Source organism: Rhinopithecus bieti, unplaced genomic scaffold (genome assembly GCF_001698545.2).
Source record: "Rhinopithecus bieti isolate Rb0 unplaced genomic scaffold, ASM169854v2 scaffold_5476, whole genome shotgun sequence".
NCBI classification, from domain to species: Eukaryota; Metazoa; Chordata; class Mammalia; order Primates; family Cercopithecidae; genus Rhinopithecus; species Rhinopithecus bieti.
In genome coordinates, this window is record NW_016805433.1 from 2,368,343 (window position 1) to 2,391,697 (window position 23,355).

The 23,355-nt window shown below is 41.1% G+C and overlaps 1 protein-coding gene across 1 annotated transcript in view; it reads left to right on the forward strand.

Annotated features, from left to right (window-relative positions):
* The first annotated feature begins 1,326 nt into the window (after nucleotides 1-1,326).
* E2F7 (E2F transcription factor 7) overlaps nucleotides 1,327-23,355 on the forward strand; it is a 44,535-nt gene continuing 22,506 nt past the window's right edge. The window contains exons 1-6 of the mRNA XM_017872510.1: nucleotides 1,327-1,446; nucleotides 2,162-2,254; nucleotides 10,732-11,007; nucleotides 16,445-16,613; nucleotides 20,848-21,138; nucleotides 22,392-22,550. Coding sequence (XP_017727999.1) covers nucleotides 2,162-2,254; nucleotides 10,732-11,007; nucleotides 16,445-16,613; nucleotides 20,848-21,138; nucleotides 22,392-22,550 — 988 coding nt within the window. The 5' untranslated portion in view covers nucleotides 1,327-1,446. The remainder of the gene's footprint in view (nucleotides 1,447-2,161; nucleotides 2,255-10,731; nucleotides 11,008-16,444; nucleotides 16,614-20,847; nucleotides 21,139-22,391; nucleotides 22,551-23,355) is intronic.

Below are 23,355 nucleotides of genomic sequence, written 5' to 3' on the forward strand. Positions count from 1 at the left end.
AAACGTCCAGATGTCAAAAATGAGGAAAGTATGAGAAACTGTCATAGCCAAAAGGAGCCTACAGAGACATGGGAACTAAAGGTAATGTGGTATCCTGAACAGAAAAAAAAAAAAAGGGCATTAGGAAAAAATTAAGGAAATTTGAATAATGACTTTAGCTCAGAAGAATCTACCAATATTAGTTCATTAATTTCAAAAAATATTCTATACTAACACAAAATGTTAATAGTGGGTGAAATTGGGTGCTGAATATATGGGTATTCTTGGTACTATCTCAATTTTTCTGTAAATTGAAAACTTCTAAACAATAAAGTCTATTTTGTAGAAAATCTATCTCTACCAACATTCATATTTTAAACAAGAAACTGTAGGATGAAAGAAGTGAAACAGTTAATACAAATCAGTGGTGTTGAGGAAATTTTCTAGACTGTCTCCCAGAATGCTAGTCCCTATTGCAAAGAATTACTTTTTTATGTAAAGCTTTTTCCCTCCTAATTATTTGCAATGTGCCGAAAAGGGAATACCAAAAAACATTTCCGGATTTGCCACACACACACACACACACACACACACACACACACAGAAAAATTGCTGGTTTGGCTTCCAGTCTGGTCTCCACGGCTAACTGGCGTGCCATCTGCTCACAGCAGAGCGGTAACCATGGTTCTTGTGTCACACCAGCGTGCGGTGTTAAGAAGTTTGCGCCGGCAAGTCTGGACAACTCCGCTTCCGCACAGGTTGCTGAGGGCGGGTGGGGATGGCGGCACCAGCATCCAGAGGGTGTAGATCGTTCTTCCAAATCCCATCTGCTTTCCTCTCCTCTGGCTGTGCCCGGGGTCCCCGGGCGCGGCAAGCCTTGGGGACGTGCGCGGGTCTTCTATGCATAACAAAAGAGCCCTCCTCCTCCTCCTCCTCCTCTTCCTTCTCCCGCCGCCCCGCGCCGCCCCCACCTTGGCTTCCCGCGGCCTCCCGGGCCCGCGTCCCCAGCAGGAATTGGCTCCCGGGCCCGAGGTTTCCAGGTACCCGGAAGGGGGAGGGGGCCGAGGCGGCAACAATTGGGCGGGTGAGGGCAAAACGCGCGACTCGGAGCGCCAAGACTACGAAGCGCGGTGAGCCCGGGCCGTGCCGCCGCACGATTGGCCGGGGCCGCCCCGCCGGCCGCCGCTGATTGGTGGATTCTCAAATTCGGTCTCAAGGCGCCAGAGGAGGTGTTTTAGCGGGGACTACGATCCAGGCTGGAGTCGCGCTCGGCCGATCTGAGCGCTGGCGCTGTCGGGACGCCGCGGGGTCCCCGGCAGCCCAGGGCACTCGGCGCGGGGATCTGCGCACCTAGCTCTCCCTTCCCGATGCCGCCGCCCGGCTGCTGATCGCCGCACCACCTTCCCTCATCTGCTTGGGTCGGTGGAGGTCCCTGCAGAGGCAGGAAGCCTCCTTCGGAAAGCAGGGGTAAGCGGTAAGCGTGCGGCCCCAGCTCTGGTGGGGAGGCGGGAATTGGGATACGGGGACCCCTTCCGCCCCGGCTGCCAACCTGCCACCCCTCACATCCCCCGGCTGGCGAGGGCTCGAGGTGTTTCTGCCGGGGGACCCGGTGCGCAGAGGGTGTGCCGGGCGCAGCTCTCCTTCTAGCCCGGCAGTAGAGGGAATTTGCCCTTCCCCACAACTTGGGGCTTTCATTGGAGGAGTTTATTTGGGGGATCTGCTTGGAGGCCTGGGAAGTGGCTGCGCTCAGCGCTGAGTGGGTTTGGTCTGGCGATCGGGTTTCCTTCCCCCTGATTCAAAACCCCTCAAAGCCGAATTCCTCTCAGTTCTTTGCGCCAAAATTAACTGACCTGGGAGACCCTGTACTTTCTGACAGATTTGCCCAACATCCTTCCGACTTGGTAACTTTATTTTGCCGTCTAGCTTTTCATAAAGAAGTACTGTTTTTGTAGATTTTTTTTCTTCCCAGATTTTCAGTATTACTAAGCACACTTGAGGTGTTTGAGTTTGTTCGTGTGTTTTAGAAAGTTGAGGGTGGCTACAACTCCTGGAAATGCCCAGGATTTGCTTAGGCAAGGGGGAGTTTCATACTGACAAACAAGTAACACATATGTAGATATTTTTGTTTGAGGAAAAGGTACCTAAATGCAAAATCATTTTCTAGTGTAATTGTGCATTGCAGATGGAGGTAAATTGTTTAACACTAAAAGACCTGATCAGCCCCAGGCAGCCCAGACTGGATTTTGCAATTGAAGATGGGGAAAATGCACAAAAGGTAAGCTAACATAAACACCTTAGTTTCTAACATATTAAGGATGGTGATGTTGAATTCAATTAAGTGTTCCAACATGCCATTTGTATTTGCATTTAAGCATAATAAGTAATATTGATAAACATTATAGAAACATTCTTTTTTAGAAAATAGAGCGATCCAAACCATTATTGTTGCAATTCTACTCTCAGATATAGTGGGAAAAATAGGCGAGGTTACATGTAATGTTGTAACCAATTTATATCCGTCAAAAATATGCTGGCTACAGCAATCAAAGTTTATAATACAGTTGTCAAGGGTAGTGTAGCTAATGCTCTGTAGGAATGCTAAGCCTCAGTTCCCAGGAAAATAGACCTTTGTAGGCATAAATGCTGGATTATTAAAGTGCTGTGAAATGTCTTCATACCGATGAACTAGCTCCCAGAGACTGTTCCATTCACAGTCTGTTCCATTCACAGGTCCTATATGGTAGACCTGTGCCTACCATATAGGGAGATAAAGTGGCTGAACTCATCAGTATATTCTGAATATTTTACCATACTATTGCTAGTTTTGCACTGAGCCATTCCCTTACATTTTGCACTCCTTGTGATTTGTAAGACCAAGGTGTTGTTTTCAAGAAACATTACAAAGAAACTGGCCATAACAATGTCTAAACTATCTGAGCACTTTTCGGCAGAGGCAAATAGAAATAACAAAATAAGTTTTAGAAACTTTGAATATAAATCTGTGAGTAGCAACTTGGGCATTGAACTTCTCTGAGCTCCTGGTCTTATTTTTAGGCTTAGCATCAACAGTGAAACTCCTTGGTTGCAAAGCAACCCATGCTCATATGAGCCTTTGAAGAATACTTGATAATTGTTAATTTAGGATAGATGCAAATTGTATGCTCCCCCATCTAGGGATTTTTTTTTTTTTTTTGTCCAGCATTTTGATTTATTTTTATTAGGTAAAGAAATACAGTAGTCCCCCTTATCCACAGGAAATGTGTTCCAAGACCTGCAGTGAGTACCTGAAACTGTGGATAATAGTGAACCGGATTGTCATTAGTTGGAACACATTTCTGCTTATTCTGTTTATGTTTTCCACCCCCAAATTTAGTGCCTTTTCCATCTTAACTAAGCACTTACGTACCATAGCTATAACTTTTGCAGTTTGGGGTATGACAGCAAAACTAGCATGAATTTCTTTTTCATTCTTTACAATTTCACAGATAGGAAATTAATTCTTACAGTAGATCTTAGCAACCTCGGCATATCTTTCCTTAAGTCAAGAACATTCACCTTTTCACTTAAAAGAGCACTTTATCGCTTCCCTTTGGCATATCCAAATGGCCAGCATCACTACTCTTGTGCTTTGGAGCCATTATGAAGTCAAATAAAGAGTTACTCGAACATGAGCACTGCAATACCATGACGGCCAGCCTGATAGCACAGTGGCTGCTAAGTGATTAATGAACGAGCAGGTAGTGTCTACAGTGCAAATACGGTGGACAAAGGGGTGAGTCACATCCCAAGCAGGACGGAGCAGGATGACGTGAGATTTCATTACACAGAACTGCACACAGTCTAAAACTCATGAATTGTTTATTTCTGGAATTTTCCATGTGATATTTTTGGACCACAGTTGGCCACTGGAAGTGAAACCACAGATAAAGCGACGATTATTTAAAGTGGCCCTTTTTTTTTTTTTAATCATCTAAGTCGTGAGGGTGGAAATGCCCAGACTTAAAGTGTATATTCAGAGTTTTGACTTTTAGAGTTTTAGAGCAAAACTTTGTTTTCCTTTCCAATTTGGATGGTTCAGCCTTGAAGATATATATATCCATACATTTATATAAAGTCTAAGTTAGTGCTTTACTTCTCTTCCTCTGGGTCAATGACTTTTATCAAGTACCTTCAACAAGGACCCTTCTCCTCTAGCATCAGAAAGTGCTACTGTGTCCAGTTGAACTTTCACATTCTAATGTGTGTAGGAAAAAAAACTCAAGTGACTTAAAGAGATTGGGAAAGCAGTGAAAATGTTTGAAATAACATTTATAAGCAGGGATTATGTCACCTCAAATAGAAGGCAAGAGATGAGAATAGTGTGCTTTCATAGAGTTACTAGGAGGGGCTTCTGTCTCTCGTTTTCATGCTGCTATGAAGTAAAGGAAGGACGCTTTCTAGGGATAATGAAAACATGGGGTTTAAGAGCCAAGGGGTCCTGGGTTTGATTTCCTGCTTTGCCATTTGTTAGCTATGTGACCTAAAACAAATATACTTACAAGGTCTTTCAACAAATATTTTTGTTCCAGATGCTGGCGATATGGTGATTTAATGAGTTTCCTAATCTCCCTAAGTCCCATTTTTTTCTTCCATAAATTGGAATTAATATATAATACTCCCCACATTGAGTTTCTGTAAAGCACCCATAGGCACATAGCCTTCACACTGTTTGGAATCAGACTGATAGCCTAAAGATGAACATGATGTCCACCCTGCCCTCAGTTAGCAGGGAGACTTTCAGAGGCCCAAATGTAAAACTATACTGTGATTTGGTAAGTGCTATACTAGGAGTAGGAATAAATGACCTGGGCAGAAAGAAGAGGAGGAAATAAATTCATGGGAAGTTCAGAGAGGGTTAAAAAGCTTCACAGAGGAAGGGACATTTGGGCTAAGCATTAGTGGATGAGGAAGCTCAACCTCCAAGAAAGCAAGAGTGAATGAGATGGACATTTTAGGCAGAAGAAACAGCATGAGGTATGAGCATTCAAAAAATGTTCAAGAAATCAAGAGTGACTGGAAGCTAGTGGTGCTGAGTTGTTCCTTCTTGGAATCTCTCTGGGGAATACCTGGAGTGGTGTCTTGCTGGATCAGCGGTCATTTAGAGGATTTCTTTCTTGGCCATTTGCCCTTTGGTCAAGGTCTGTAAGTACTGCATTATGCATGCACCTTCTTACCAGTCATGGAGAAACTTTTCTTTAAAACATGAAGGAGTTTCCGACTTCATTATCCAAAGTTACTATGCCTCTTACCTGTTTACAATGCACCTGAGACAACAAAAGTAGAAAACAGGTAGTCTGGAGCAAAGAAGCTAGGAGAGCTTTGTGAAGGAGCTAGCACTTGAGCTGTGGCTGGAAGGAAGGAATACTGAGTCTCAGGCAAGTAGAAGAGGGGAGCTAGTGAAGAAGTGGAAATGAGCATGGCATATTTGGGGACAATGCCCAAACTTAATGGACATGGGTGTTCTTTGAAGGTCATTCATCTCTTTTGGGAGTGGGTGAGAAAGAAGGTGCATTCAGTTTAGAATATGTTTGTAGCTGTGTGATTTATAGGTAAATAAATATGTGCAGAAAGCAGCAGGTAGCCTGATTTTGGAATTCAGGAAAGGTCGTAATCAAGTCCGAACGGGAATTGTCAGCATATAGGCCGATTTTAAAGCTTTATACATGGGAGTGGCAAATAGTGAGAGAGCAGCAGAGGGTTGTGTGTGGACTCTTGCGGTTTGGTTTGTAAGAGTGAAAATAGAAGAAGGCTGAGAAGGCACAGTCAGAAGTATGAGAAGAACCAGGAGAGAAAGAAACAGTGGAATCTCACAAGTTAAGGGCTGAGAGTTCTATAGAGCAAAGAATAGTCAACAGTCTTAACTGCTGCAGTGAGGTCAAGTAAGATATTTTGCTATTGACTTGATCTGGCAATGGAGAGGTGACATAAGTAAGACCAGTGGATCAGAACAGACTGGTAGTTTGAGGGACCCCCTAGGAGGTAGGCAGAGAAAACCCTCAGTGGGGATTGCTTCTAGAAAGTGTGCTCTGGAAAGAAGGAGAGTTGTTGGTCTATAGCTAGAAGGAGACACTTTCTAACATGTAGTCGTTGCAATGAGACTTAAATAGTAGACAGAATTTCAACAGGCAAAGCCAGTGGCATTAAAGAGGAAGTGGTGGTGTGAGCACCAGCTTTGCTGTGATAAAGTGCAGGGCAGGTCTGAGTAGCAAGGGGACTGTTTGGGCAGAATGTGGGATGTGCATGAGAGGGAACTGAAAAAGGTTGGCTAAATATGGCCCAAGCTAATATATACACTTGACTGTGTATATTGTTTGAGATAACATGATCAAAGCCGTATCGGACACAGGAGCAGGACTAGAACCAAGACAACGAAGACCTTTCTGTGGCAGCACAAACCAGTTTACCTATAGTCAGTGTGCTGGTGTTATTAGTAATAATAATGAACATTTGTATAGCACGTCACAGATGACAGAGTGCTTTGACCTTCAGAGCCCATCATCACAGCAACTCTATGGTAGGTAAGCCAAGGTGTATTACCTCTATTTATATAGAGAACTAGAGGGCCATTTCACAGGATACATTTCTCCAGACACTCTAATGGAGGGAGTGATTTCCAGGCTGTTGCAGGTTAGATTTCCTGAAGCAGATCTTACCCAGAGGTTAAGTGTGCAGGAGGTTTATTAGGAAGTACTCTTGGGATCAATGCCTAGGGAAGGGACAGGAAGGCATGGAATTGGACAGAAGGATAAGTGGAGCTGCAATACAGTCACAGTGGAAGTTACCTCTGGGGAGTTCTAGGGCAGCCATCAGAGGAGTCCAGAGTTGGGGCAAGGAGGCCCGGCTTTTTTTTTTTTTTTTTTTTTTTTTTTTGAGACGGAATCTCGCTCTGTCGCCCAGGCTGAAGTGCAATGGCATGACCTTGGCTCACTGCAAGCTCTGCCTCCCGGGTTCACGCCATTCTCCTGCCTCAGCCTCCAGAATAGATGGGACTACAGGTGCCTGCCACCACGCCCGGCTAATTTTTGTTTTTGTATTTTTAGTAGAGACGGAGTTTCACCATGTTAGCCAGGATGGTCTCCATCTCCTGACCTCGTGATCTGCCCACCTTGGCCTCCCAGAGGCCTGGCTTTTATATGTCTGTGCTACTTCTACCAGCCAGTGAGTACAGGAGAGGCTTCCCAGGAAGTGGTGTGACCTTGGACGAGTCAGCCGTTTTCAGCCAAAGCCTTCTGGTTATGGGATGACTGTTGGCATTACTTCCAGCAGCCGGGGAATGAGTCATGTCTGAAGAGATAGGCTGCATCCCAGCATCCACTCCACAGCTATGCAGCCTTGCTAGAAAACCTTGGAAATAGACACTTTCATCTAAATTCCTCATTTCATACATATGGAAACCTGGGCCCAGACAGAATAAACAGTTGTCCAGGATCAAAAAGATACAAACAGCTGGGACACAAATCAGGTTTCCATTGCAGTGCCCTTTCCACAGTCGTATGTGCTGTCAGCATAGCAGGACAGACAGATGGAGCAAGGTGTGACTAGATTGCAATTGACTTTCTGTCCACCTGAGACCCTAGAATACAATTGGCTTAGCATTTTTTTCTCTTGATGTAGAGGTGTAATACAATCATAACCTACCACATGACCTAACTCCCATCCTACTTGAAGTATTCAGTAAACTACAGTGAAAATATATCAAAGTGTATGAAGAAATAATCCATTTTCAATTGCTCCCTCGCTAGGGAAAAAGTAACTCTGTTGGAAGCAATGGAGAAGGCTTGTGAATCTCTGTCCACCCAGCATGCCTGGACCACACCCTCCACCATGAGGATACCTTTTGGAATAACTCATCAAAGCACAGTGTTCTTTGAGTACCTGCAGTGGGCAAGGCATTGTGCCGAAAATTGTGACAAACAGGACATGTAGAACTTGCTTCTTGACCTTCTCAAGAGCACAGTCTTATTATTGAGACAAGACACACATCCAGGAAGTTAAATAGCAATATGATGTGCTATAGTATATTTAGCTTGAAATGCGAGTGAATGGTAATAAAGAATAGAAAAGAGGGAAAAGATAATAGCTAAGTTTTATCGAGCACTCCCTGTAGTCCAGGAACTCATCTCATAACCCTTGAGATTGGTATTTTTATGAACTTCATTTTCAGTTGAGAGAAATAAAGTATAGTGAGGTACAGGAACTTGCCACACTCACCCCTGCTGATATGTAGCAGGGGCAGGTTAGCTGGACCTACATCCTGCACATATAACTATTTCCCCATGCTGCCTCTCCCTAGGTGCTAGTGGGGATTAGTGGCTTGCTGGCTACCTTTGGTTGGAGCTGTGAAAAAGATAACTTCCTCCCACTCTGTACCCAGGACACAAGCTCGTTTTTAGATGGAGAATTTCAGAAAGTTCTGCCTTCAGCTATTTCTTGCATACCAATGATTTTACACTGAATGAGGTCATAGGTGACCTCAGGCAAGTTATTTGACTTCTCTGTGCCTCAGTTTCTTCATCTATACAATGGAAACATGTTAATGCCTATGTCACAGGATTGGATGAAGAGTCAATACATGCAAAATACATGAAACAGGGTGTGGCACACAGTAAACAGTAATTTCCCTTGAGAGTTCACCTGTAGAAGCCTTTATCAGAATAGCACGCTAACAGGGACTTGTTAAAAGAGGTGGGTAGATGCAGCACTCTGGGCTGGGTACTTACTGTAGTATGAGAAATCGCCACTTCCACTGACTCCTCTCCTTCTGCTTACACTAGGACTGAATGTTGCCATGACTAGCTTGCAGCTTCTGCTGATCCAAGGAGCAAGAGTTGCCTTGCCTACACAAACTCCAGTTTCTCCCAATATTTTACCTCTTCACACATTGCTCATTTATAGGAAAACACTATTGTAAACCCCTGCTCAACCAAAACACAACCATTCAGTAGCTGTATGGAGTGTACAGGGAGAGAGTGACAGATAATTCATCTACCTTTGTAATTATGTAAGACACTGTTGACTGGAAGGGAATACTACAGAAAGCAGAATCTTTCTGTTTTTGAATATTGAATTACCAAATTCTCATATTGAATTTTTGAAACTTTTTTAGGGGAAAGATATGTTTTAATTACTTGGTAGTTCCAAAGGTGGATTCTATATACTTAGTCTTTTTTTACAATGGGCCCATCGTTAATCTTTTCTTAGAATTATTTAAGACATTCTAACTCAAAGTGTGGTCTAGAGGCAGATGCTATTCCACAAATTATCACCAGGGTGCAAAAAAGAATGAAACTTGGGAGTTAAGCACTTAAAAACCTCAGTAGTCTAGGTGTGGTGGCTCATGCCTGTAATCCTAGCACTTTGAGAGGCCAAGATGGGATGATTAGTTGAAGCCAGGAGTTTGAGATGAGACTTGGTAACACAGTGAGATCCCAATCTCTACAAAAAATTTAAAAAGGCCAGGTGTGGGGTCTCATGCCTGTAATTCTAGCACTTTGGGAGGCAGAGGTAGGAGGATCACTTGAAGCCAGAAGTTCAAGACCAGTCTGGGCAACATGGCGAGACCCCGTCTCCACACAAAATTTTAAAAATTAGCTGGGTGCAGTGGTGTGCACTGGAAATGGTGTGCACACCACTGTACTATGCACACCACTGGAAATCCCAACACTTTGGGAGGCTGAGGTGGGAAGATCACTTGAGCCCAGGAGTTTGAGGCTGCAGTGAGCTGTGATCATGCCACTGCACTCCAGCCTGGGTGACAGAGTGAGACCCTATCTCCAAAAGATAAAATAAAGTATTGGATGTAGTGGTGCATGTCTGTGGTCCCAGCTACTTGGAAGGCTAAGGCAAGAGGATTGCACATGCCCAGGAGTTTGAGGCTATAGTGAATCACGATCACACCACTGTACTCAGGCTGGCCAACAGAGTGAGACCCTATCTTTAAAAAAAAAAAAAGGAAGAAAAATAAACCTCAGTAGCAATTCAGTATTGCCACCATATCTAAGCTTATGATTAGTGGTCTCTTGTTGAAGAAGCTATGGGTCAGTTTGAGTGACAAACTCAAATGGCAAATCACATCTGGTGGAAGTTGTGTTGCATATTAGTCCTATGAAGTAAGGTCACATATCAGTTTGCAGGAGTTTGGAAATCTAAAAAAACGAGTCCTTTACCATGGGTAGTTTGAGATGCACTGCTCTAGGAGAATGACATTAGAGAGCTCTCTAGGGTGGCTTAAAATGTGGGATTTTGTTGGATGCTCTTCCATTAACTGGTCCTGCTACTAAGTGCTGTATTAGCAGTGGTGCACATTGAACTACAAAAGCATTGTTGCTCTTCACTAGTCAATGCAAACTTGTAAGTAGTGTTTGAAAAAAGATGACACTTAGAAACAATATGGACTCAACCGGCATTTGCCCTCATAGTCCTCATCTGTTACAAACATGCAACAGTAACAGATACGTTGTGATTTCTCTTACAGAGATATCATGAAAGATAGTTGTAAAAGGAGTAGCAGATTATAATCTACTTCTCACTGGAGCCACTCTTCGATTCCCATGACGCCTTCTACTTTTTGTTAGTCCTTTCCTGATACTTTTCAGCCCTAAACATACGGTCCTATTTGTATTTTCAAGTCTTAGTGAATGGTGGGAACAAAGTGTACTCTTAGCTGATACCTGCCCTTTCTCATTCTTGCTAAAAGTCTCTTTTTTAAAATAGGAAAATATATTTGTTGATCGATCAAGGATGGCCCCGAAGACTCCAATAAAAAATGAACCAATTGATTTATCAAAGCAAAAAAAATTTACTCCAGAAAGAAATCCCATTACTCCAGTTAAGCTTGTTGACAGACAGCAAGCGGAACCATGGACACCCACAGCTAACCTGAAGATGCTCATTAGTGCTGCCAGCCCAGATATAAGGGACCGGGAGAAGAAAAAGGGACTATTCCGACCCATTGAAAACAAGGACGATGCATTTACAGATTCTCTACAGGTAAACAGACTGTGCTTTTCAGGGATTTTATAGAGCTTAAACAATTTTACTTGATTATTAAAAAGTCATAGAACTCTCAACTTTTCAGCTCCTATTAAGCCAAAAGCAATGGCAAACTGAATATCTTTTGATTTATAGCAGAATTCTCATTCTATCTTATTTTTCATAACGAATGCTTTCTTTTCTGTATGATAGTCCCTGGACCAGGGCTCATTTTAAAATGATAAATTATTTTAAAGTAATGATATTTAATCATTTTTATTTAATGAAGGAATTTGGATTGTTTAAATGCTGCTGTGAATTTTAATTTTGCCCAAATTTTAGGGATAATGTCAATGTAAATATTTTTTATTTAGGAAATTCCATTATTATATATGTTCAGTTTGTTAGTTTGGGGCTCTATTGAAGTTAAGCCATCTTTAAATTACCTGTTCTGTGGGGAACCAGTGCTGTTGAATAAGCAGTATGTCTATACTTTGAAAAAAAAAAAAAGTCAATTATTTTCACTTCCCATCAAGCTTTTCCCAGACTTTCTAAGAAAAGTTTTGCAGATTTCAGTATTCTTAGCCATTTTCTCTTTTGGCGGATTTTCAAGCTATAAAATTGCCAAAATGAAATAATTGGGAAGAGAGAAAAAAGACGTCTTGAATTACAACTTGAAATTCATAGAACAAAATGAATTTAATCGGTTATATATATTGCAGTAGTAGATTAGTGCTAGTAGTAAGAGATTCTTTCACGTAACTAAATACAAATCACACAGTAGTTCCTACGTGCTTGAAGCCAGAGGAATTTCACAATTCCTTTTTTTAAGTCTGGGCTGTTCTTTGGCTTCCTTTCTGTTTTATATTTGATGTGCAACACACAAGGAGCTGGTTTCTAAGGCCTTGGGTTCAAATCACTAGCTGCGTGAGTGGGGGATGTCACTCAGGATCTCTGCATCTCAGTTTATTCGCCTGTAAAATGAGGGTGGTGGTACCTGTCCTGGTTTTATTGGGGTTCTAAAAACTAAATAAGAATATGCCTTTTGTTGTCAAAGGCATATAAGTATTAGATTTTTTGTAATTTTTTTTGACAAAAATATAGCAAAGTGAAAATCAGCCAGTGGGAATTGTTAGTGACCTCTTTCAGAAGGTAACATTACTTTGGTAGAACTAGTTGTTCTACCAAACATGCCCCTAAAACAATTAAAATTTTGGTTTCTACCCAGGCTTTATAGAGAGATTTTAGCTGATCAGTCGCTAGAAATGTTCACCACCTGCAGGAAATAAATGCCTAAAATTCTGGCGGATTTAAAACTGACTTTCTTTTAAAATGTAGGGCTTTAATATCTTTCAGCATTGTTTCACAATTTTTGGTATAGAGGTGTTATACATCTTTTGTCAGGTTTATCTCTAGGTTTCCAAATTTTTTGATGCCATTGCAAATTTTTTGTTTCAATTGCCAATAGTTTGTTTCTAGTATATACAAATACAATTGATTTGTGTGTGTGTGTGTATTGATCTTATATCCAGAAAACTTATTATACTGATGCTTTTAATGTCTGATTTATGAGATCAAAGTCAAGTATTTTAAGTAGGTTTTTCTTTTTTCCTTTTTCTAACTTTTATTTTAAGTTCATTGGGTACATGTGCAGGTTTGTTACATGGGTAAATTGTATTTTGCGAGTGTTTGGTGTACAGATAATTTGGTCACCCAGGTAATCATCATAATATCCAATAGGTAGTTTTTCAATCCTCACCCTCCTCTCACCTTCTACCTTCAAATAGGCCTTGGTTCTATTGTTCCCTTCTTTCTGTCTCGGGGTACTCAATGTTAAAACAGACTTTTAATACCTTTTTTAAACTAGTCTTTGTTACCTTTTGATAGGACTATTTGATCATCTAAAATACACTTATCCTTTGCAGTGCCTTTAACACCATGAATCTACCTCTCAGCCCAAAAATGGGTACAATGTAATTAATTTACATCTCCCTCCCCAACAGAGTAACCACTCTTCTGAATTTGTATGTATAGTCTTAGGGGACTTGCTTTTGTCAATCAACATACATCCTTAAGTTTTTGCATGTAGCTGTAGTTCTTTCATTGCTGTATGATAATCCACTGCATGACTACACCACAATTTATTCATTCTCCTGTTTGTAGCCATTTGGGTTGTTTGCAGTTTAGGGCTAATACAGACTCTGCTATGATATTCGTTCTTGTTTATGTCTCCTGGTGTACATACACAACAGTTTCCCTTGGATAGTGATTCTCAAAGGGTCATCTGGGGACCTCAGTGTCCACAGACAGTTTTCAGAGAGTGAGGAGGTCAAAACTCTTTTCATAATTATACAAAGACCTTTGCCATTTGAACTCTCATTCTCTCCCAAGTATACACTGGAGTCTTCCAGGAAGTACATGATGTGGATATTGCAACAGACTGACTACAAAAGGCAAACACAAGAATCAGTTCTCTTCTATTAATCCAGAAACTGAAGAGATTTGAAAAATAATATTTAAAATACGCCTTTCTCACAAAACATTTTAACTGCCTCAATTTTAATTTCTAACATGGTAGCTATCAATAGATAACCCACATAAACAAAAAGCCCTGTGGAATCCTCCGTAATTTTTAAGAACATGAAGGGGTCCTGTGAGCAAAATGTTTGAGAACTACTGTTTTGGGTACATACCTACTGGTGGAGGTGCTAGGTCATTAGATATGGAGATGTTCACAAGATAATGCCAAATTGCTTTCCAAAGTACTATTTGCCTCCCCCCAGAAATAAAGTTTTAGTCATCCATATCCTCTCTGACACTTGAAATTATCTAATTTAGTAATTTCTGCTAATCTCATGATTATACAGTATATATCTTTTTGTGATATTCATTGGCTTTTCTTTGATTACTCATGAGATTAAGCTTCTTTCCACATGTTTACTGGCCACCATGTTTTTTGCTTCTCTGTGAAATGCCTGTTTGTGTTCTTGGCCAATTTTAATTGGTTTTTGTTGTTGTTGTTGTTGTTATATTGATTTGCAGGAGTTGATTATATAATGATACTAAACCTTTATTATATGTGTTATGTATCTATTCTTTCAGTTCGGTAATTGTCTTTTCCCTTTATGTTATTTCTTGATGGACAAAAGTTCTTAAGTTTAATATAGTTCATTTTTTCCTTTTAAGGGTAATGTTTTTTGTGTCTGAAGAAGCTCTTCCCTATTCCAAGGTTAGAAAAATATTCTCCTTCATTTTCTTCATTTAAAATTTGCTTTACATGTTGAAATCCTTGATCCATTTGGAATTGCTTTTTGTGTATGGTGTGATTCAAGAATACAACTTTGTTTTTCTGTACGTATCATCAGTTGTCCCTGCACCATTTATTCAGGAGATCTTTCTCTTCCCCTCAGCTCGCAGTGCAACTGCTTTCATATCAAAATTCCATTTACATGTGTGTCTGTTTCTGAACTCTTCCTGTTCTGTTGTCCATCCCTGTCCTAATACCCTATTGTAATAAGCACTGATAATCAGGTAAAACAGGACCCTCAACTTATTTTTCTTCAGAGTGTGTGGGCTACTCTGGGCTGTTTGTTCTTCCATATGTGTTTCAGATTGGATTTTATTGAGATTGCATTTAATCTAGAGATTAAGAATTAACCTCCTTAAGATACTGAGTTTTTTATCTATGAAGACAATGTATTTCACTAAATTTTAAGTATTCTTTAAAATCTAAGTTTTAGGATTTTATGCAAATAGATTTTTGCTAGATGTATTTCTAAAATCCTTACCATTTTTGTTGCTATCATAAATGATGTCTTTTCGATGTATTTGCTGTTACTGTTGTATAGGAATGCAGCTGATTTTTAAAAACATATTATCTTGTATTCAACTACCCTGCTAAATTCTCTTACGATTTTTAATGATTTGTCTGAAATTCTTTTGAGTTTTTGTGTGAATAGTGACATCTTCTGCAGAAGGAAAGTAGCTGATTCCTTTCCAGTCCCTGTGCCTCAGTTTCTTTTTCTTGTCCTCATGCATTGACTAGGGTCTTCAATATGATATAGAAGAGAAAGTGATAGTGGGCATCCATATTGTTTCCTGACTTTAGGGGAACACGTCCAAGGTTTTATAAATAGATGTTTTCATGAATACCCTTCATTGAAGAAGCTCTCTGTTATTCCTAGTTTTTTTTATTATTGTTATTATTATACTTTAAGTTCTAGGGTACATGTGCACAGTGTGCAGGTTTGTTACATATGTATACAAGTGCCATGTTAGTGTGCTGCCACCCATTAACTTGTCCATTTACATGTAGGTATATCTCCTAATGCTATCCCTCCCCCCTCCCCCACCCACGGACAGGGCCCGGTGTGTCTTAGTTCCTGAGTTTCCTATGTTTTTTTGTTTGTTTGTTTGTTGTTTGTTTGGTTTGTTTGTTTTGAGATGGAGTCTCGCTCTGTCGCCCAGGCTGGAGTGCAGTGCCAGGATCCAGCTCACTGCAAGCTCCGCCTCCCAGGTTTACTGCCATTCTCCGGCCTCAGCCCTCCGAAGTAGGCTGGGAACTACAGGCGCCCGCCACCTCGCCGGGCTATAGTTTTTCGTATTGTTTTGAGTAGAGACCGGGTTTCACCGTGGTTAGCCAGCGATGGTCTCGATCTCCTGAACCTCCGATCGCCCGTCTCGGGCTCCCAAAGTGCTGGGAGTTACAGGGGCTTGAGCACCGCGCCCGGCCTATTCCTAGTTTTTTAAAGGTGTTTTTGAAAGTCGTGAATGACTGTTAAATTTATCAAATGTTTTTTCTGAATCTATAGAAATGATTATATCACTTTTCTCTTGAATCTATTTGTCGAAAAGCCTTTTACTTTCTTGGGGCTTGAATGGAGCCCCTTTCAAATGTGGGTTGAGACAGGATGATAGTTTAATGTATTTACAAATAAAAGGATAAGGAAGAATATGATTGGACTGCCTTCATTCACTTTCATCAACCTTTGGTCAATTGTAAAATCTAAAGCAGTTTGGTGACAGAATGTAGGCCAGTGCATCTAAAATTTCCACGTCAATAAAAATTACCTAGAATCTTATGAAAAGGCAGATTCTGATATAGCTGATGCCTGAGCTTCTGCATCTCACAAGCTCTTGGTGATGCTGATTCCACAGGCCCAGTGAGCGCACTAGTAGCTAGACCATAGCAACCTGTAAATGATTTGCATTTTTCATTTGTCAAACTTTTCACTAATAGACTCAGCCTCAAATTATAAAGGAGAAAAAAAAATCAGTCCAGGGAAGACAATAGATAAAACATTCAGGGAATTAGATTAGGAAATGTATTTTAACCAGAATCTAAGATGGTGTGGATTGAGATGTCCCCCCAGTTTGCCAGTACTGGCCATTGCCATTTCTCCATTAGGATGTTAACTGTGACATCTTCCCCCTCCCTTCTATCTGCCCTCTGTAGCTTGATGTTGTTGGGGACAGTGCTGTGGACGAATTTGAAAAGCAAAGGCCAAGCAGAAAACAGAAAAGTTTAGGACTCCTGTGCCAGAAGTTTCTAGCTCGCTATCCAAGTTATCCCTTGTCAACTGAGAAAACTACCATCTCCCTAGATGAAGTTGCTGTCAGTCTTGGTATGTATCATCAGATTACCTGGAGGCCTGTCTCCAGTTACAGTGGGAAACTGGTTTCCTTGGGCAGGCTGAAGGTTGAGGTAGTGTGAGCCCCTCAATTGGGTGAAGACAGAGGAATAGGCAGAGCTTCCTTTGTCATCGTCAGATTTGTTTTCATTATACACAGAATTTCAGGGAGACTTTCAGACCTCAGGACCAAATGAGAATGCAGTCTCTTTTAACCTTAAAATATATTTTTATAATGAGTAATATTTTTATAATAGAGTTACATTACAAATTAGTATCTCATTTTAAATTCATCCTACTTCAGACAGATGCAAAACTATTTAGAAATAGCCTGCTTTTTATTTTTAATAATGCTTCTAGGAGTTCAGAACTGGTGTGATTTCAACTTTGTAAAGCAAGATTTGAGAGCAAGAGCATTATGTTTAAAGCCCTATACGATGATTGGCATAGCAAGTGGGTCAAACTAGAAAAAGGTCATTTGGACATAACTCAAACAACTAAATCTTATAACAAAGAAGAATCCGTGTGTTCACGTGCATGAGTGTATGATGTGAGATGGGTGTATGTGCTGGAAATACGTATACACCTGCTTCAGAATAGAGACCCCTAGTGGACATTGCAGTTAGTTCCAGAATGAATGTATTGTTGACAATCGTTAAGTAAGCAGAAATCACAATGACTTGAAGGTGTCAGGGTGTCCCCTTAAAAATAGGAAGGTTTTACACACACACACAAAAAGAAAAAGTTCTGAAGAAATCAGCGAAATAAATGATAGATTATAATTTTTAGTTTGTTTCTTAGTTCTATTTCTTCCATATCCTAGAGAAATGTGCCCAAGTAGAGGAACGTCAACTTGAATTATTCAAGCTGAAAGCTAAATAGATTTTGGTTGTTGGAAACTGAGAAGAAGAGATAGTGGGTTATGATAAGAAGACCATGGGCTGGGCTTTGGGTCACATGGGGCTAGATTTGAAGCCCAGCTCTCTAACTTACAGGCTGTAAGAGCTTTAAAAAGTGAATTAACCTTTTTTTTTTTTTCTTTTGGTCTATAACTTAGAGACCGCAGCACCTACCTTGCAGAGACATAGCAAAGTTAAGGATAATGTCAGTAACATGCCAAAGTCAATGGCTGGCATGGAGAGCTCTAATTATGTGGAGCAGTTTCTACTCAGCTCTTACTAGAATGTCGATACCCTAGCTGCCTTGTCCATCTCTATAGGAAGAGGAAGTAGAGTGCTATGGTTTGGGGGCCGATTTGGAGCCCAGAAGTGTAATATATTCTAGAATTGGGGGCAATTAATCAAAAAAGGAAAGTGAGCCAACTGAGCATCAAAAAATGGGGTCCCTTGCTGGCCCTGGGGTATATCAGTTGCATTCACATGGCATTTCTAATGGGAGGGTGTATGGAATGTTATACTCTCTCAACAAGATGTGTTAACATATGAAAACAGACTGGAATAAAGAAGCAGGCAGTTTTGGGCAAGGGACTATTGACTGCTCCTGCCAGCATCTTCCAGTAGGCATGGTGAAGAGCCAGTTGAGGGCTTTTGGGTCCAGGGTCCTAGAAACTAGTCTTACAGTAATGAAGATAAAATGACAGATTGTCTGATACCCTTCTCACTGGGGTTCATGAAGCCTACTTCCTCCATGTACCCAACTTCCATTAAGGAGTCTTGCACTGGTGTCCCTGCAGAAGACAAAGGATTAGATGTTTGAGGGCTATGTTGCATCCCAGGGAGGACAGAAACGTAGACTCCTACTTTCATATGACTACAGATGGTTGTGCACACCCCATGTTATGGCTGCCTGGAGCAGAACTCTAGAGATTTTTACAACAGCTTCCCAGTGCCTCCTGATCACCCAGACCTGCTAAACAAGCATGCCATCTTTTCATGTGACATCATAAAATGGGGTCCCTTGCTGGAAGCTATTTCACTGCCGACTGTCTTTTGGGGTTGAGTCTTAACTCTGTGCTACATCCCAGGTTACAGATTGCAAGATGGTATTTTACTGAGGATGTGCAGAGCATTCAAATTGCATTGTTTTCCAGATTCCAGTGCTATGTAGATTTGACATTGGATATCATGGGTAACAGTTTAGAGAACTGGGAGTAACTTAATAGCACAGCCTAGGAAACTATTTTTCTGGACTGAGAATTCTTAGTAAGTCCCACCAGCAACTAAGGGAAGCATAGCAAAAATTAGTAAATCCTTGACCATATAACTAATGCCATGATTGGGGTTAATAGAATGACTTCAATACAAAAGAAAAAGAAGACTGAATGCAGGGAAAACCGTTCTGACAGAGCAAGCCCCCAGAGTAATCTATGGGTCTTGAGACTTGTGAAATGGAACCTTTTAGTGCACCAGCCAGTGGATAGTTAAGCTCAGTTCAGATGAAAGAGGTAAGGGATTGTGCAGACAGGCAGCTGTCATGTTGGTTTTCACCAAAAGCACCTACTGAACAGCCACTATGCATCCTGAGAATCATCCGGGTGGTCAGAACCTTTTTTTATTTTCCCTTCTTGGGATGTCTAGCCACTAGATGGAGACTTAACAGCTTGTCGTCAGATATCAACTAACAAAACAGCAGGCATATGGCTGGCCCTGGGATGTCAGTTGCAGTCACATGACATTTATAATGGGAAGGTTTATAGAATGTTATGCTGTAAACAAGATGTGTTAATACATGAAAACAGACTAGAATAAAGAAGCAGGCAGTTCTGGACACGGAGCTGCTGCCTGCTCCTGCCAGCACCTTCCGGCAGGCATCTGGCACCAAAGCCTGAGCTTGTGAGGGTAACGAGCCTTTCAGGGTCATGAGCTGAAATGTTCTGATTGACTGTGAAATGCTTCTTCATGCATGTGATAGAACTTCCTCTCAGCTCTGGAGTTCTCATTGTAATTTGGTATATTTCTCATGTTAAATTTTTGAAGGGCCAACAGCTACATTCAGAGTCTGCCCTGATTATATAACAGCTCCTGGCAAATGAAAGAAGGCATCTTTGTAGCTGGGCTGGTTTTCTGCAAGATGCCTGGAGGCTTTTGCTCTAGGCCCAAGGGCCTGTTAGATAACAGAATGAATCACAGACATGAGATTTTTAAAATCTGTTTCTACTATGACCTCTCATGCTAGCAGGGATTTTAGGTATAACCAATGTCATACCAAAAGTAATGACAAAAGTATTTATTTAAAATTAACACCTACTGGGGACTCTACAGTTACAGTTAGATTTCATCCTCATTATTATATAAGATAAATACAAAAACATAAAAAGGTTAAGTAACTTCCCAGGATCACTCAGCTACTAAGGGATTTATCAGGGATCCAAATGTAGGCAGTCTGACCCCAGAGCCCCCCCACCTTAACCACTATAAGTATTTTTGCTAGGTTTAATGGACAACTTATAATCCTAGCTGCCTTGGGAGTGTTGGGAAAGTGAGTAGTGAGCTGCCGAGCCTCGTGGTCAGCTTGTACTGGAGAATCTGTGCTTCACTTTTGGGCTGTTTGCCAGGTTATGGTGAATGAGAACACAGAGAATTGTTAATAGCCATGATGAACAAAAGGAGACTCCCATGTTGTTCCAACCCCAGCTCTGGCTTCCTTCAGCAATATGAGAAGGGTATTCAAGCCTTTGACACCTGCATTTCCAGTTCAAAATAGAAAACATAATATTTGCATCCATTTTCCTTACTGGTCCATTGAGAGCGTTATCGAGGTAATATTTTTATATCATTGGAACTTCGTGAAAGGATAGATAGTATTGTCTAATAGGGAATTGTCAGTTATTGGACACAGTTGATTTTATAGTCTGCATAATTAGGAGTACAAGTCACAGTCAACCATCCATTCATCAAGTGTCCATTAGGCACACTGTTACGTGTATTGCTCAGACCACCAATTTCAGCATGCTGAAATGTTTGTGTGGTTTGCCTGATGGGTCTAAAGAGCAGTTGCTGTACTGTTTATGTCAGACAGATGGAAATGTCACCATCTCTGGATAGATGTTTTATTTTAGATCTGTTTAAGGGTTGGATCTCAAGAAGGAAAAAGAAAAATAATTTCTATTGGTTGCATCCTTACAGGTTGAATTTCTTGAGCATCCACGCAGTGGGCATTATATTGGGGATCAGACAAAGTAGTTCACAGACATAGTCCAGGCCCTCAAGAAACTTCTCTTCAAAAATGTTTGTCTGCATGATGTCCATCGGCCTCTGTTTTTAAACAGGTGTGGAAAGGAGACGCATCTATGACATTGTAAATGTGCTGGAATCGCTGCATCTGGTCAGCCGGGTGGCTAAGAATCAGTATGGCTGGCATGGACGGCACAGCCTGCCAAAAACCCTGAGGAACCTCCAGAGACTAGGAGAGGAGCAGAAATATGAAGAGCAGATGGCCTACCTCCAACAGAAAGAGCTGGACCTGATGGATTATAAATTTGGAGAACGTAAAAAAGATGGCGATCCAGATTCCCAGGAACAACAGTTATTGGATTTCTCTGAACCCGACTATCCCTCTTGTGAGTCCATTGTAACTTCATGAGTAATGGCAGAGAAAGAGCGAGTGATGGTCTTTTCTGTAGAGATTCACTGCTCGGATGGGAAGTGCCAGGTTGACAAACCTGGAGGGATATGTCCTCTTATTCTCTTCACTGAAGAAAGGAAAGCAGATGACTCCCCAACTGGACTGTCCACTCGACCTCATTTAAACAAACCTGGCTGATGGCAGTTCACTCGAGTTTGGCCTGTTGGGAGAATAGATCGCTAGCAGTACTCCCATTTTTAGATTGGCAGCCCCATGCTGCTTCTTTTTGTGCAACTGTAAGATTTACTTTGAAAAAGTTATATTTTCAAAGAATTTTATCTAATTATATACTGAAGTAGACTTAGACTACTTAGAAAAGAACTCCATTCGCAGAAAATGTTGATAAGAAAGACAGACAACCTCTGCTTTCATTTGGTGCAGAATTTTTATTTACATCGGCATCATTCTTCCTTCCCAATTCATATTTAGCCTATTCTTGTTTTAGCCATTGATCTTCATCCCTGTTGTTAAGATGACAGAGTACAAGTGTCACGTCTCACTTGCAAATATAAGAAATGGAAAGAAAGGTGGGCCTGGTTTTCATTAGATTCACTGCCTCATGCCTTTTAGTTCCACCTCATGAGCCAGTACTTATCTTAATAACCAGAGAAGACAGCCATCTGTCGGAGATGGTTTGCCTGCCATCCACAGGAGCACATATCTAATCTGTCTCCTGTTTATATATAGTTCATTTATTCACATATTTTCTGAAAAGAAGTGGAAGAGGCGGGCATCTACTATGTTTAGGGTATAGTCTAGATATTGCAGGCACAGAGAAATAAAAACGGAGTAGCAATTTGCCTTTGAGAGGAGAGTTGATGTTCTGAAAACAATTCTATATTCCTACCCTATCTTTTTATTATTCTACGTTAATCTTTCCAAGAAGTTGCCTCGGTAAAACTACCGTATGGATTCTATTATAGGAAGTATAAGTATAAAGCATGGAGTGGTTTAAAATATGCATCTCAGAGTTTATGCCTACTGTAGAGTAATTTTACGAGCCACAAGAAAATCGGCCTCATTTCTTCCTGAGCTGACTTCTGCGATGTGTATCCAGTAAGCTTCTGCCTATGACAAGGGTGATCCTTCCATCTGCTGAGAGGGCTAGATCATTTTGGGAAGCTGCAAGTATAGTCTTTCTTGTAGAAAATCACGTGCTTTGATGCTTTTGTTTCATTCCTTATGTAGCATCTGCAAACAGTAGAAAAGACAAGTCTCTGAGAATTATGAGCCAGAAGTTTGTCATGCTGTTCCTCGTCTCCAAAACCAAGATTGTCACTCTGGATGTGGCTGCCAAAATACTGATAGAAGAAAGCCAAGATGCCCCGGACCACAGTAAATTTAAAAGTAAGAATCTTCACCTACATCAACTTACTAGTACAAAAAGGGTGGGATTTCATGTGTTGATATTTTCTCCTTCCAAGATTAAAATATATATATTGTTTTTGACATACGTACTCCTTTCCTGCATTCATCAAGGTTTTTGGTGCTGTGACAGGTAAGTTAGTCACCTACTAGAATTCAGCTTAAAGTCCTGTCAGTGCCTTTTTCTTGATGATTTCAATAGAGTGAAAAACAGAACACTATCCTGAGAACTCCGGTCAGGGAGGGTGTGAATTATTTTGCATTTCTCTTTAGTAATGCTGCATCCAAGACAGAATGTCTGAGTTTTCTTTCCCCTTTTTTCCCCACCCCCTGCATACTCTTCTGAAGGGTGGAGATGAAAATTGTCTACAGGTAAGAACCAGAAGAATGCCCAGGGTAAGGGTGGTGGGACATGGACAGGGAGAGAGTTTCCAAGCATCACACCCAGTGCATCCTCCTTTTCTGTCCAGCTTGGATACTGAGCCAAATGCCCTGGGCTGCTGGTAGCCTGTAAGCCCCGGGAAACCATGAGCTGCAATACTCTCTAGCTATTTTTTGTTTCCAGCTGAAATTACAGTCACCCTGTGGGTGAAATGGCTAGATAAAATCAGGATTGGGAAGAAGAAAGCTGCATCTGGGGTGAATGCTTACTATTTCTAGATGATAATTCAAACTTCTTTGCTTGATCTTAACACCGAGGTCAAGTGGGTTTCCTACCTGTAAATCCATTTATTGAATAGAAAATACTCTGTGGTCATTATCCTGCCTGTTTCATGTGCTACCACCC